The 13,994-nt window shown below is 46.8% G+C and overlaps 2 protein-coding genes across 6 annotated transcripts in view; one reads left to right on the top strand and one right to left on the bottom strand.

Annotated features, from left to right (window-relative positions):
- Positions 1 to 7,960, bottom strand: part of IFT140 (intraflagellar transport 140) — an 86,449-nt gene extending 78,489 nt beyond the window's left edge. Inside the window, exons 1-3 of one of the 3 annotated variants that reach the window (XM_026100443.2) lie at positions 7,849 to 7,960; positions 3,325 to 3,497; positions 2,605 to 2,826 (exon numbers count right to left, since the gene is read on the bottom strand). In XM_026100443.2, coding sequence (XP_025956228.2) covers positions 2,605 to 2,826; positions 3,325 to 3,471 — 369 coding nt within the window. In that variant the 5' untranslated portion in view covers positions 3,472 to 3,497; positions 7,849 to 7,960. Of the gene's footprint in view, positions 1 to 2,604; positions 2,827 to 3,324; positions 3,498 to 4,389; positions 4,410 to 7,376; positions 7,565 to 7,848 lie in introns of those variants that run through there. The other 2 variants (XM_026100442.2, XM_064520649.1) reach the window with 2 other exon arrangements.
- Positions 7,961 to 12,781: 4,821 nt separating this feature from the next.
- The window catches only part of CRAMP1 (cramped chromatin regulator homolog 1), a 52,031-nt gene continuing 50,818 nt past the window's right edge, over positions 12,782 to 13,994 (top strand). For 2 of the 3 annotated variants that reach the window (XM_026100458.2, XM_026100455.2), the window contains exon 1: positions 12,782 to 13,294. The gene's annotated coding sequence lies outside the window, so the exon portion shown is untranslated. Of the gene's footprint in view, positions 13,295 to 13,449; positions 13,622 to 13,994 lie in introns of those variants that run through there. The other variant, XM_064520648.1, reaches the window with a different exon arrangement.

The following is a 13,994-nucleotide window of genomic DNA, read 5'->3' as shown; positions in this document are numbered from 1 at the left end:
CATTAATTCAATTCACAGTACGTGTCTGATAATGCCCTATGCCAACACTTTGAAAAGATATATGAGACATTAGCGAGTGTTTTTTACATACTGTTTTTGCAAGGGTTACTTTAAAGGGAATTTTTTATCTTCCAAAATGCATTTCGGAGTAAGCATTTACTTGCCAACTTCTAGCAAAGTCTAGAATATGAAACCAAACTGAGTCACTAATTTCTGTCTAGAGGAAAACATTTATGAGGTAGATGAAAAAGCAAGATAGAACTCAGAATAAAAGCAGTTACAATCTACTTGTAAGCTGTGCTTCCATACTCAGTCATGAGTATAACAGACGGAAAATAAAAGCTCATTACATATTCTAAGCGTGACAGCGGTTATAGAATGATGCAGAACTGACCAGCTCTCAAACAACGTTTGGAAAGGACAAAGGATATTGATCTCAGAATCTATGAGATTCCCTCTTAAGGTATCCTGTATCTTCTCAATCACTTTTAACAATCTAAAGTTTTAGTTCCTTGTTATAAAAGCTATTTGCTTTATAAATATGTTTTCATTTTCGAAACACCTAGAACCTTAGGATTCTCTTGTGTAATCAAAACCTGGAAACTGGCTGAGTGGCAGAGCTCAGAGGGTTGGGATCAGTGGCGCAAAGTCTAGTTGGAGGCCAGTAACTTGCAGTGTACCCCAGGGGTCAATACTGAGTCCAGTCCTGTTCAACTCATTCATCAGTGACCTGGATGAAGGGACAGAACACACCCTCAGCACATTTGCTGATGATACAAAACTGGGAAGAGTGGCTGAAGCACCAGAGGGCTGTGCTGCCATGCAGAGGGACCTCGACAGGCTGGAGAGGTGGGCAGAGAGGAACCTCATGAAGTACAAAGGGAAGTGCAGGGTCCTGCACCTGGGGAGGAATAACCCCAGGCACCAGGACAGGCTGGGGGCTGACCTGCTGGAGAGCAACTCTGCAGAGAAGGACCTGGGTGGGGGTCCTAGTGGACACCAAGCTGACCAGGAGCCAGCAATGTGCCCTCGTGACAAAGGAGGCCAACAGCGTCCTGGGCTGCGTTAGGAAGAGCGTTGTCAGTATGTCAAGGAAGGTGATCCTTCCTCTCTACTCAGCCCTGGTGAGGCCACACCTGGAGTGCTATGTCCAGGTCTGGGCTTCCCAGTATAAGTGAGATGGATATATTGGAGCAGGTCCAGCAAAAGGTCACTCAGATGATTAAGGGACTAGAGCATCTCTCATTTGATGAGAGGCTGAGAGAGCTGGGACTGCTCAGCCTAGAGAAGAGAAGACTGAGGGGGGATCTTATCAATGTGTATAAATATCTGAAGGGAGGGTGTAAAGAGGATGGGTCCAGACTTTTCAGTGGTGCCCAGCGATAGGATGAGAGGTGATGGGCACAAACTGAAACTCGGGAAGTTCTGTCTGAACACGAGGAAAAACTTCTTTACTGTGAGGGTGACTGAGCACTGGAAGAGGTTGCCCAGAGAGGTTGTGGAGTCTCCTTCCTTGGAGCTATTTAAAAGCCATCTGCACACAATCCTGGGCAACATGCTCTAGGTGACCCTGCTTGTGACAAGAGATTGGACTAGATGATCTCCAGAGGTCCCTTCCAACCTCAACTGTTCTGTGATTCTGTGGAGAGCTACATCTGTTTTAAAAATATGTAATTACTGTCATCTGATACTAAACAAATCAATGCGAGAAAAGTCTGGTCATAAATACAGGGCTCTTTATACTGAACTAACTGCAGTTGCATTAATGTATTCTCTCTACATAAATAAGGTCTCAACTACACTGTGTCACCTCCTTCCATCTCAGCAGCATTTCCTCTTTTCTAATAAGCAAGAGGATAAATTAAACTGTGATTCCTAACAGCTTTTCTGTCACATCCAACAGTCAAAAGAATTTTACATGGTGTAAAATTATATTTTCCTTTGACTCATATAGACAAGAATTCTCAAAGCACAGAACTGAAATTCTTGGACAAGCTCAAGTTTATATCAAGGAGATGGTAACAACGACAGATTTTTTTTATTTGCTGACTCAAGAACTGGCAAAACTAGAATACTATATGAATACTTAATCCTGAATACTAAATATTCAAAAGCTAATTTCTCATTTCACTATATAAAATGGCAACTAGCTCATTAAGAAATAAAGACAAACAGATTTCAAAATATTTCCACAATATACTTTCAATAAAATAGTTGCTACTTATTTTTAGAGCATTATGGAAAACAAGACAACCTACACTAACACAAGAGAGATTAACATGTTTGTTAAGTACTAAAGTGAGGATAGCTACGTGTGTGCAACAGATGAATATTACTGCAGCTGTTACAGAACTTCGATTCTGGACATCTTGGTTTTATTCTTGAGTCCGCCAAAAAATTCCTGCACAGACAGAAGCAAAAAGTTCCAACTTCTGTGCCTCCGTTATCCCATCCATTAATTTCTACCTAAAGCAATAAAATCCAACTTTCCCCCCAAAACGAGTAGTAGTCCACTAGCAGTCCATTCTACAATCCTTTTCTGTCAGCGGGGCTTGCAATGTTGTGTTCCACATCAAAAATACTTTGGGCATTTCAGCTACTTACCCTATCCCCAGACACAAGGCGGGTACCATTGGTACTCCAGTTTAGGACTGTAATTTCAGCATTGTGATTGGGTGGTATGGCGTGGTGCTCCTTGTCTTGTTTGTTAAGCACCACAACTTCTCCATTCTCCCAGCCTGCTGCCAAAATCAGCCTGGAGGGCTGCCAGGAAAGAGATGTGACCCGAAAGCTTCTTTCAACATGTGCGTCAGACACATGTTCTCCCTGAGAATGGAAATAAAGTGCAGGGTCAGTACCATGGCAACTCAGCACCAGGGTGCACATACACCTTCGGACTTGCTCCCTGATCAACGAGATATTTTTCTGTCTTATAGAACAGATATATAACAGAGCATCCTGCAAAACATATGAGATGGCTATATAAATTTCATTTACATCTGTTTTACATGCATAAAAATGTGCTACGCTATGCAGTACATCCACTTCAAAATTGCTAATGAAAACACAGCGGTATTAAAAGCAACTGCCTCACTCTGCTTTTCCAGGCTATTTTTCCCTCAAAGCATTCATGAGCAGCTCTCACTGAATAACTGAACTCTTACTCCTGTAGGAAGGCTTCTGCTAGGTTTGAAGCGAAAAGCCAACTCTTTGAAAAACAATACAGCATTTTTTACGGAGGATACACAATACGCCAATGTTAAACTCTTAAAGTTAGACCAAAATGACACCAAGTCCAAAAGCAAAGTTTCTGACTATTCATACCTGTTCCAGATAGATATCCACACAGCCCCCAGATGCTGTGCTGATGGAAGCAACTGCCAGCAGTGGATGAAGTGGGTGCCATGTTATAAGAGAAGGGGAGGCAACTGAGTCGGGAGCTTCTATTCGATGATCCACATACACAGCCATAACAGAAACTATCACAGACTGCAAACCTGTCCAAGAAAAACCAACATTTCTAACAGGTGAGAGTATGCTAAAAATTGAGAAAAAAATTAAAAAGATAAAACTATAGATCTTTATATGCATTATATAGAAAATTAAAAAGGTTGAAATGGTATTTCTGAAAAATGCTTAGGAGCGCTGGCCTCATAGTCCATAGATGCGTGGTTCACATAGCCTAGTACCCAGCCTCTCGCAATGGCTTATGCTGGTTTATTTCAAAGAATACCAAAATAACTCAGAATTTACCAGAAAGCTCCTTCCAGTACTTTGCATCCAAAGACGGCTATAGAAACTACATGGCGGATTAGTTTACCCTGTGCATCATCTACAAAGCCACTACCTACATTTGAAAGAAAATACTCAAGAACGTGAAAACAATGTTCTTTTCAGAGCTTTGTGTCAGAAATGGGGCAGGTCGCTAATAATCTTCAATATCTTATATACAGAGATGATCTTTAGGAGTTGTGTTGTGTGATTTTACCGGTCTGCTTTAAAAAGAAAAACAGCTGGAGAAAACCCAACTCTTACACACTTCAGCAATGCCAAGATCTGAAAAATTTATATATTTTTTAAAAAATAAAAAGAACCTTGGGGTTCTTGGAAGAACCTTGGAAGGTTTAAAAGGCTCCTTTGACATTGCTGGGGAAGAGTGAGTTTTTGTTCTGAGCTGCTAGACGGTGAGTTAAGACGCGCATGCACAGAAGTTCGATTTGCCTAGGTCACCAATTACACACTAAGAGATCGTATATAAAATGGATATGAACATAGACTCTTGTTTTAAAGTCTCTTCTCTTCAAATATTATGTCCATACTTCAAGTGAGTATTTTAAGAAGGTTATGTTGTCTTTCGCAAAAAAAGAAAAGCAAAATCAGATTCTGTACCTTTGACTAGGTAGGTTAAAAGAGCAGTCAAATGCAGTATTGATACCAGGAAAGGAAAACTAACCTGTACAGTGGAAAGGATACAAAAAATAATTAAAAATTAAAAAATTTAAAAAATTAAAACTACTTGGCTCAACATTCACAAATGAAGTAGGTGCCATTTTTAAATACATTGGTAGTTCAGTATCTTGCCTCTAGTATTAATGGGAACAACATGAACTAGCAGATATCGAAATAGAAGCAAGTGTAGCTAGCCTTGTAACAAGCAATTTCATCTCTTAGCAAGAGCCATTCGATTTATCTCCACGCTAATTCAGAATCCTCTACACACCTGTAGTGGCATATGGGTGCAGTGTTCTTGCCACAAAAAAAAAAGAAAGAAAATAAATCATTCAAGTAAAGATGGGAGTGGTGTTCATCTCTGTTTCACGTTTCTTTTTTTAAAAAAATGTTCTCTTAAACCTCCAGTTCTGCTCTGAAACACTGTAGCCCGTTCTATCACTTTCATTCTTATTCTCCCTGCTTCATTTTAATTTATTGGGGAAAGAAGTTATTCCGCATTTGAATATAAGTTTTATATTGGCTCAGAACTTTAACTAATAGAGAAATTCATTTCAGGTTCGAATAAAAGTTCAAGATGCCTAAACGAAAAAAAAGCTAGCATGAAATAAAGACTTTATCATACAAAACCATATAGCTGTAATTCATTTTCTAGAGCCACATTTTTTTCTGCTAAGCGTTCATTGCATCTGCAGTCATAAACACGTCCCTTGCGTCCCCCTCGGAGAGGTAATTTCCCTTAGCTTTACAAGCTGCGTCTCTCGACCAACTCGCATCAAGCTGTGTTGTCTGCTTCACTACACACGTGAACGTCAACCTGTTAGAATTAAGATAGCTACACCTATCTATCCCTTTGGGCATTCATGCAGAGCAAGAACAATTTTTCAGCCAAAACTGCGTATGTTTAAAAAGGCAGACTAGCACTTACTATAGCAAGACCCAGTGATAATGTCATGTAAATTACAGACAATCCCTAATATTAGATACTCTTCTCCACCTCGATAACCATGCAAAATGGTCTAGGAAATTGCTCTATGTAAATAAATAGTCTACGTAAGTAGATTTCTCCTGGCACAAAATCACTTGAAATCATTCATTATGCTTGCTGTAATCTTGGGAATTCATTATCCACTATTTCCTGTTGCTTGAAAAGCTCGTGCATTTACACTCTAGCTGACAGATGCCTCTCCAAAAATGCCTTCTCAAGGAAGAAAAATAAAATTGAGGAGTAGAACTACCTTTTACAAATGATTCTGGCACACCATGCTCTTTTTTTTCCAAGGTCTAAAAGACAAGAACTTCCTTAAAAGTCAAACACTTTGAGGAATGAAATAGAGTATGATCCAGCCCAGGGATCTCATCCCTTTGATCAGATTAGATATTTGAAAAAAGCAACAATTTTTTGCTTACCATCTACTTGAGCCATTGTCTTTCAGGCTCCAGCTTGATTAGCACCCCAATGTACCCCACAGGACACAGGTGAAACAACCCACAGATGCTTTAGCGCGTATAACCTTTTAAGAGCATGAATGTCTATTTACATGAAAAAGTACAGAGAGATTCAAGGTCATTCCCTGCCCTTAACTAGCCAGACACCAGCCAGCTCCAGTCCAAACGCCATACACCCATGGCTCTGTGCTGGGAAACCAGGCCCGTCGGGAAATCAAGCCTGATTTTAGAGAATATTAGCTCACAGGCCATACTACACCAATATAGTCATATCATTTCTGAGCTAAGGCAGACTGATGAATGGCCATCTCAGAGCGTGGGCAAAGGAGTCACGTTTTCCTGCACCCACCACCACAGACGTACATCAGATTTCATTGGGACTCATAATAATCGTATGGGTAGGGGAAGATCATGCTTTGATACGGGGCAATTTCCCTCCAGACAAACCTCTCAGTTCATTACTTAAAAGTCAACAGTTAAAGAATTAAAATGTATTCAAAGGAAAAGAGGTTTTACTTGTTGGGGCTGAAGTTTTCTCAGATTTAGGTGAGACTCATTTCTACAAAAAGCAGTGAGCCAGAATGAATGTAAATATTTCAAAGGGTAATAATTTACATCCAGAAAAAAAGAGCTTTTCATTTAGGCTATTCTGTCTTTGGTGACAGTTCTTAAAAGTTATTTACACGCTCTGTGTGCTAATGGCATCAGGGCATTTAGGATCTAGGACACCTGACTGAGATTAGAAAGGTGCCCAGCCCACCAGCAAGCCCATCACCAAGCGCATCGATAAAAGCTGGTTTGCTGCACGCGTTGCTGTGATGTTTCCCTGACAGACTTTTCAATTACCTGTATAAAAATCATGGCTTTTTCTTACAATCCTTACCTAGAAGAAGTGTTAGCTTTTTAATTTTAAAGTGTTTAAAACGGCCTGCAAGAAGAATAGAATACAAAATCAAGCTACACTGTAGAAGCATGGTAAATGGCTAAATACTCTTCTCTCTAAATAGTAAAAATCTAATTAAATCCTGAATCCACAAAGAGGGAGCTGGAGTGAAAAAACCACGCGTAGCGACCCGTCCGGCCCGTTTCTAGCGTAACTTTTCCTGCGTGCAGGACAGCGTGCTGCCGCGGGGGCCGGAGCCATCCTGGCTCACGGTGGCCGATTCCCAAGAACCGAGTAGCCTCGGGCAACGCCACGTCCTGTACAAAGCGCTTCGTAAAGCCAGCGGCAGGCAGCAAGGGGGCTCACGGACGCTTCAGGCGCAGACACGGTGGAGGCCCGGCTCCCGCGCTGCCCCGGCCGCAGCAGGAGGCCCGCGCTCGGCGTGCCGGGCGCCCGCGGCGGGGCAGGAACGCGGCCGCCCCCACCCCCACCCGCGCCCCGCGGCCGCCGAGGCGGGGCAGGCCGAGGCGGGGCAGGCCGAGGCGGGGCAGGCCGAGGCGCAGCGGGCTCCCCGGCGCCTGCCGCCCGCTCTTACCTGCCGGCGGCGGCGGCGCCGCTCCAGGCCTCAGTCGCTCCGAGATGCTTAGCGTTACCCCGACAACGGAGGGAGCCCCTGCCGCGGAAACTGCCGAACCCGAGCCGAAGGGCCACGGAAACACCCGAAGCGGCCCGAGGGCATCGCAGAGCGAGACGGAAAGTGCCGAGCGCAGCGGGCGCCCCACGCGGGCAAGGGGAGGGGAGAGGCGGGGGGGGGGGGGGGGGGCGCAGCCTGCTCTGCCCCCTCCCCACGGAGACGCGGAGGAGAGCAGCCGCCGATCTAACCCGACCCTCCTCGGCCTCCTAAACAGCTCTGGGGCAACGCCCGCAAACCCGCTCTCGCTGCCACCCGGGGTGCGCGGTCAGAGGGGCCCGTGCAACCCGCCCAGCCCCGGACAAGGCAGGCGCCGCGTCCGGCCTCCGCGCTCCGGCCGGCGCTCTCGGCCGCCAGCCCGGGGTATTTCACACACCAGAGCTGCCGCTTTCCGAGGCCGCGCCGCAGCCTCAAAGGGCCTCAGGTGCAGCAGCTCCCCGTCCCCCCACGCTGCCTCCGTGCAGAGAAGCAGGGACAACCCCGGGAACCACGGCGGAGCACGTACTGCTTTCCAACACCCACCCACCCACGCACCCACCCTCAGGGCTTCAGTGAGTGAGGCCCCCAATCAGAACAGGCATTTTTAGCAGCAGCTGTCTCCAGCATTATGGGAATTAACTCCATAGGGAAGTGTTACTGACACAGGTGATGGATTATTTAACAGCCCACTCTTTAAAGCACCCACTGCAGCCAGCCCTCCCCTGACCTGCAGCTCCCCTGTTTCCTGGAAATCAGGATTTTAATCACCAACTGCTCAGATCACTGTTGGTTCATTCAGTGTCCAATGCAACGGGGCCTGATGCAACTGAACCCACTATAATGCAAATGCAAATGCGTGTTATGTAATTATACAGAGTTCATTAGTGCCTTTGAACTTGTGGGGGAAAGCGATTTTAACTTTTTAAAATAGAAGCAAAGTTTTTTCTAGTAACATCTCAGTAAAGATAATGACCCTCGGAGACCTCCTGCTGTTGCCCTCACAAGCCACCCTTCCTCTGTCAGCACTGCCCAGTGCCCCATATGAACTCCACCATCACTTGCAACTCCACTGAAATCGCACCAAGTCCACAAAAATTTGCATAAACAAATTTTAAAAGTGTATCTGAGAACAAAAGTCACACCTCTAGTACAACTGTAACTGATAACCTACACGCACACTAAATTTTGTCAGCTTTGGCCATATAAAAGGCTGTTAGTTTAAATGGTGTATCGCACTGTTTCCATTTTGAAAGAATACGAGAATTTCTGGGACCTTTCTGGCAGGCAAAAAGCCATTTTTTTTAATCAAGAAGGAAAAGTGTGGGAGGCAGTGCTGTATATAAACATGCTGTGCATCTTCAAGAACTTAAAGGCAGCTCTCATTGGCTTTAGGCTTCCTCACAAGCTCAGCAATCCCTTTGAGAAGGAGTTGGGCCGCGAGCAGCAAAATTCACAGTCTCATTTCCCTGTAGCTTTGCATCTCCTGCTTGAATTATCTTCTGCCTAGCAAGGCGTCAATTCTAACTGGGTCACTCGCAGCATTTCTTCTGGGTGGACTCTTGGATGGGTGGGTAATAACAGCCTTGGCTAATTTTGCCACCACTCCCAAGGCAGAGTTACCAAGCTGTTTTTTGGCTCCATCCAGCTGCCCATTTGTGCAAGCAATATATTTAAGATCAAATTAGGTTGAAGTTGAGTCCCTGAGCAGACTGGAAGGCACCACATGTGCAGATGCCCATTTCCTCAGGTAACCACGCTAAGAAGAAAACTGTCGTAACTACATAGTACAAGCAAGTCAGAAACACAGGGATAGTAGAAGCCTCAAGCAGTCATCCAGTCCACCGTCCCTCTCTTGTCTGGAATAAAAATCCAATTACAGAAAACATTAACTCTCTTAAGTGACTAATTTTGTTTTAAGCAAGTCATTGTGAAAGCTGTCTTACACTACAGTGTTACATAGAAAGTTTTGCCTAATATCTAAACTGTACATCCCTAGTTGTGTAGACTTCAGAGTCAGAAAGTTCCCTCCAACACTGAGTGGATAAACCCTGCTATAAAGACAAATTCATACCCTGTCCTAGGATTATAAGACCTTCCCTCATCTGAATGAGGCTTGACTACTAGCAAAGGATAGGCAAAGGATAAAGCAAAGGACAGGCAAAGAGCAGGCTTCAGCAGTGAAGTAATACATACTGCATTTCACCCCTTGTTTTAAGGGCTTGACCTCAAGTGTTGAGACAAATAAAGCTGCATGGTGCTTCCTATTTAGTAAGCTGTAAAGGAGTAACAACATAATCTGGCCTTCAGTTTAAATCCTCTTACCTGAATAGGGAAAAAAATGCTTTAGTAACACAAAGACCATCCATTATCATTTGCCAGATTGAACAACTGAAGAGCCTTTTAGAAAGAATGGGTTATGAATGAAATTTAATAGCTTCTAAGTAACCTTGAGGGAAGATACACTATACTGATGGCTTTTTTAGCCAAGATCATTGGAAAAGTAGTTTGTTATAACTAGTATAATGGTCATGCGCATTAGATGCAACATTAAAAGCCCAACACAATACACTTAGAAACAAATCGTTTTCCTCTATTGCATGTTTTGTCCAGCAGAAGGACAAATTTTTTATTTCTATTAAGCATGCAGTGCATGTAATTATTTATACCTTAAAATACACAGGATGTTCAAACCCAAATTTATGTTGCTGCCTAGTCTAGAAATCATAGCAATAAACATTGGAAGACTTTCAGAGACAGAAAATGCCTTTTAAAGCACGATCACAGACCCTCCATATTAAAAAGAAGAAAGAAGTTCATGCATCTTTTGACATATGCAACCCACCCCCTGCCTCTCAGCACTTGTCCAATGCTTTTAGTTCGTTCTTTCACAAACATCTACACACATGAGCAATTTCACACCTTAACAGTCCACTTGAGGCAGAGGGGCTATTCAAGCATACGCAGTTATTTACATGTACAAAGAATAGAAACCTTCAACTCTGAGCTCCTTGGGGAACTGAACATATCTTTATATCCGTTTGCAAAGCGCCATGGAAATATATGGCACTGTAAATGCAGAATGCATCATTTCCTGTCGGCATTGTTAAATTTGGCTGAGGTCAAACCAATTTGCAAAACTACTTGGTTTAAGCCAGAAGATCTTGTGCTACACCATAACAAGACTGCGAAATACACTTTATACAAAGAAAACCTAATTAAGGTATAGATTTAGATTTAAAACTGGACAGCAGACCATGTTAACAGATGACATCAATATGCAATTTAGCTCTTTTTGATTCACAAGTTGTATTTAGAGCAATAAGCCTGGTTAATTGCAACTATGCAGAATTGCGTATTATCACAGATGATGTGAAGCTCTAGGGACATTCAAGCAAATTTAGTTCACCATAAGATGCGTTTCTGACACTCTCCGTGGGAGCCCACTCTGCGAATCTACATGTGACTGAACTTTTTGAATAATTAAGCCATTGCTTTTAAGTTTAGTTTATGAAGATCTCCCTCAAGGGAAGAAGATTAAAATATCCTGTGATTTTCATGAAGTATTAAAGAGACCTAACGTTCCCCACCCCCAACAATTTACTAACAGCCACTAAAAGAAAGAAAAACTCACACCAGCTGCAAGTTTCATGGGAATCATTTTGCCAGCAGTGATCAAGAAATCACTACATACAAGTATTAGGCAGCAAAAAATAGCCTAAAGGTTTGGTTAGCAAGTGAAATTCAGGCCCAATTGACATAATTCTGTACCTCACTGAATAAAACTACTTAATCCTTGCAGATGGTTTCTTGGAGAAAAAAAAAAAAAGAAAGAAAGAAACATCCCATTTTAGAGCACCTACACAAGCGCAAACTTCGCAAAGGAAGCCTGGAAGTTTTAAATACGCGAGGCATTCCTGAGAGACTCCACACATTATTCCATGTATGTTATCTGTAGTGCTAAAAGGAGCAAAGAGCTAGAAGCCTCCTTTTAGCTACAGTATTTAATTAATAAGCCGCATACTGTCAAATAAGCAGTCGGGAGAGGAAGCTCTTCAGCAGCCCCCTGCCAGGAGCCCTCTGAGCTCAGAACGTTCTAGAAGCCCAGGCCCGCCATTTCCCAAGGGCCCCAGCTGACCAGCAGCCCCCAGGGCTCAGCAAAGCTCCCAGCGTTCACTGTTTCTTAAAAACTCTGTAAAAATTGTATAAAATCAGCAAGAATTGGCCATTTCCTTAGTCTACAGCAAAAAGCTATCAACTCCAAGCTCTGAAGAGACATGTACTAAGGCTCGGGCACCCACTCCCACAGCCCCATCCCAACTAAGCAGGTCTCTTCTTCACCCAGCAAGGCTAAGCAGCTTTCCAGATGCAACAACCCAAGTATTTGATTCTAGCTTAAACCTAGGGCCTGGGCCCATGAAAGCATGGGGAGAGAGCTGCCCCCAACTCACTTGGCTGAGGGGGCCCAATGCTGTCGCTCACCCTCTCCCAGGCACAAAGAGGTGACGCAAGGCAGCAGTCAGCTGCCGCACTACACTACGATCTACTGGGTAGTATTTTGGGGTGGCTTAGCCCCACCACGCAGCAAGCTGCTTTGAGAAGAACAGGTCATATCTGAGCTGGCAGGAAGCCTGACCACACCCAGCTAGCAGGTGCCAGGGTCAGGAAGCCAGAGGGAAGCTCTGCAGCTGAGGCCCTTCTTGCGGCAAACACAGGCAAGTCCTGCACTGCTTTTACCCTCTGGCTTCGAACCAGAGCAACGAGATACTACATGGGACCCTAGCTGGGCAGTAAAGCAAAAGAAGCGAAGCGGCAATTATACAAAGCCGCAGCACATCGGGCGAAGCAACACCTCTGAGCAGGGCGGGAGCAAGGAGCATTTCCCGAGGCGGCGAGCCGGCCGCCCCGCTCCCCGACAGCGGGGAAGCTGCCGTCGCCCACTCGGACCTTTCACCCGACGTCCCTCCTCCCCCTTTCCTCCCCCCGCCCCCAGCACCACCCATTGAAACACGAAACCCCCCGACGGACAATAAATACAACGCCGCATGCAAATGAGCACCTATCTGACCAATGAAGGTCTGGATTATGGCCAAGAGCCCCGCCTCTGCGGCCCTCCATTGGTTTTTTCTTTCAGCCAATGAGCAGCTAGCTCTTGAGGTCCGTCTCGCCCCCTGAGGGATACAGGCCGCCTCCTCTTCCTTTGCGTCAAGCTGTCGTCACCCTCCCCGCGCCGCGCTTTGATTGGCCAGCGTTGGAGCCGCGGCCCCGCCTCCGGCCTGGCGCTCGCTCGCCGCCAGCCAATAGGGCGGTTTGTTTGGGGTGCCGGGGAGGGGAGTGTCGCGCGCGCTCAGCTGGGCCCGCGCCGCCGCGCTCCGCCCCGCTCCCCCGCCAGGCGCAGGGCGACTAGGAAGCGGAACAGCCGCGGCCGGTTCCCCGATCCGCGGCCCGTCGGGGGCCGAGCGCGGGGCCCGGGGGCCGGCGGGGGCAGCGCGGCCGAGCCTTGGGCGCGGAGGGGCCGCGGCTCCGGCCAGGGGCGTTGAGGCCCGACGGGGAGCCGTCGGTCGCTGGGGCCGGGGGGGCAGCGGCCGCGGCCGCGGTCGCGGGGGAGCCTGGGGAAGAGTTCGCCTCCCCGGTGGGGAGCGGGGCTGCCGCCGCCAGCAAAGCTGGGAGGGCCGCCGGAGGCCGCTGGGGCCGCGCCGGAGTCGGGGTGCGTCGGCATCCTCCCGAGCTGGCGGCTTTGCGGTGCAGCCTGGGGGTGCCTGGGGCCGCGGGTGCCCGAAGAGCCGGAGCAGCCGCCACCGGGAGAGCTGGAGCGCGGAGGCTGCGAGGCGGCATTGATGCGGCAGGTAAAAGCCCGGGCGGGGGATGGCGCCTCCGGTGAGGGCGGAGGGGGCGGGCGGCGTCCCCCGTGGGGCGCCTCGGGGGGGGGGGCGGGGCGCCGCCTCGGCCCTGCGGGGGCTGCGGCCGCGGCTCGCGGGTCCGAGCCGCCGATCGAGGGGGGAACGCAACGCCCGCGTCTGCGGGGCGTTTGGAGGCAGGGCGAGCGCGTCCTCCGCGACGCGGGGGCTCTGAGGGGCACAGTGAAAGGACGCCGAGGAAGCACGAAGACCTGGAGCAGCAAAGCGATAAAGTGGGCAAGATTTTGCTTTTGAAAAAAAAAGCGTCCGAGACGGGTAAGCAGGGCGCAGAGCGCTGCGGGAGGGCTGAGGCAGGACGTGGGGAGCAGCCAGCTGTTGGGAAGCGGGGCAGGCAGTGGGATTTGCAACCCCGGTCCTGTCACCGTCGCAAAGACGAGCCCTTTGGGGCGAGAGGTTTTTTTATTCTGTGACTAGGCTTGCTGGCAAGACCGGTAGATGCATCGTTGAATTTGTAGTAATAAAACTAAAATTGAAATCAAGGCTGTTTAAGCCTTCCTTAACTGAAGCTTTGGAGCACAAATTGTCAGCGAGTTTAAAGATCTGTGTCTTCAGAAGGGCTGAAAACATTGTGTTTTTAGCTGCGTGGGGGACCCTTTTGTATCTGTACTTAGTGATCTGTCAGGTAATA

Source organism: Dromaius novaehollandiae, chromosome 14 (genome assembly GCF_036370855.1).
Source record: "Dromaius novaehollandiae isolate bDroNov1 chromosome 14, bDroNov1.hap1, whole genome shotgun sequence".
NCBI lineage: Eukaryota > Metazoa > Chordata > Aves > Casuariiformes > Dromaiidae > Dromaius > Dromaius novaehollandiae.
Note: the sequence above shows the minus strand (reverse complement) of the source record. Positions and strands in the feature narration are given on the sequence as shown.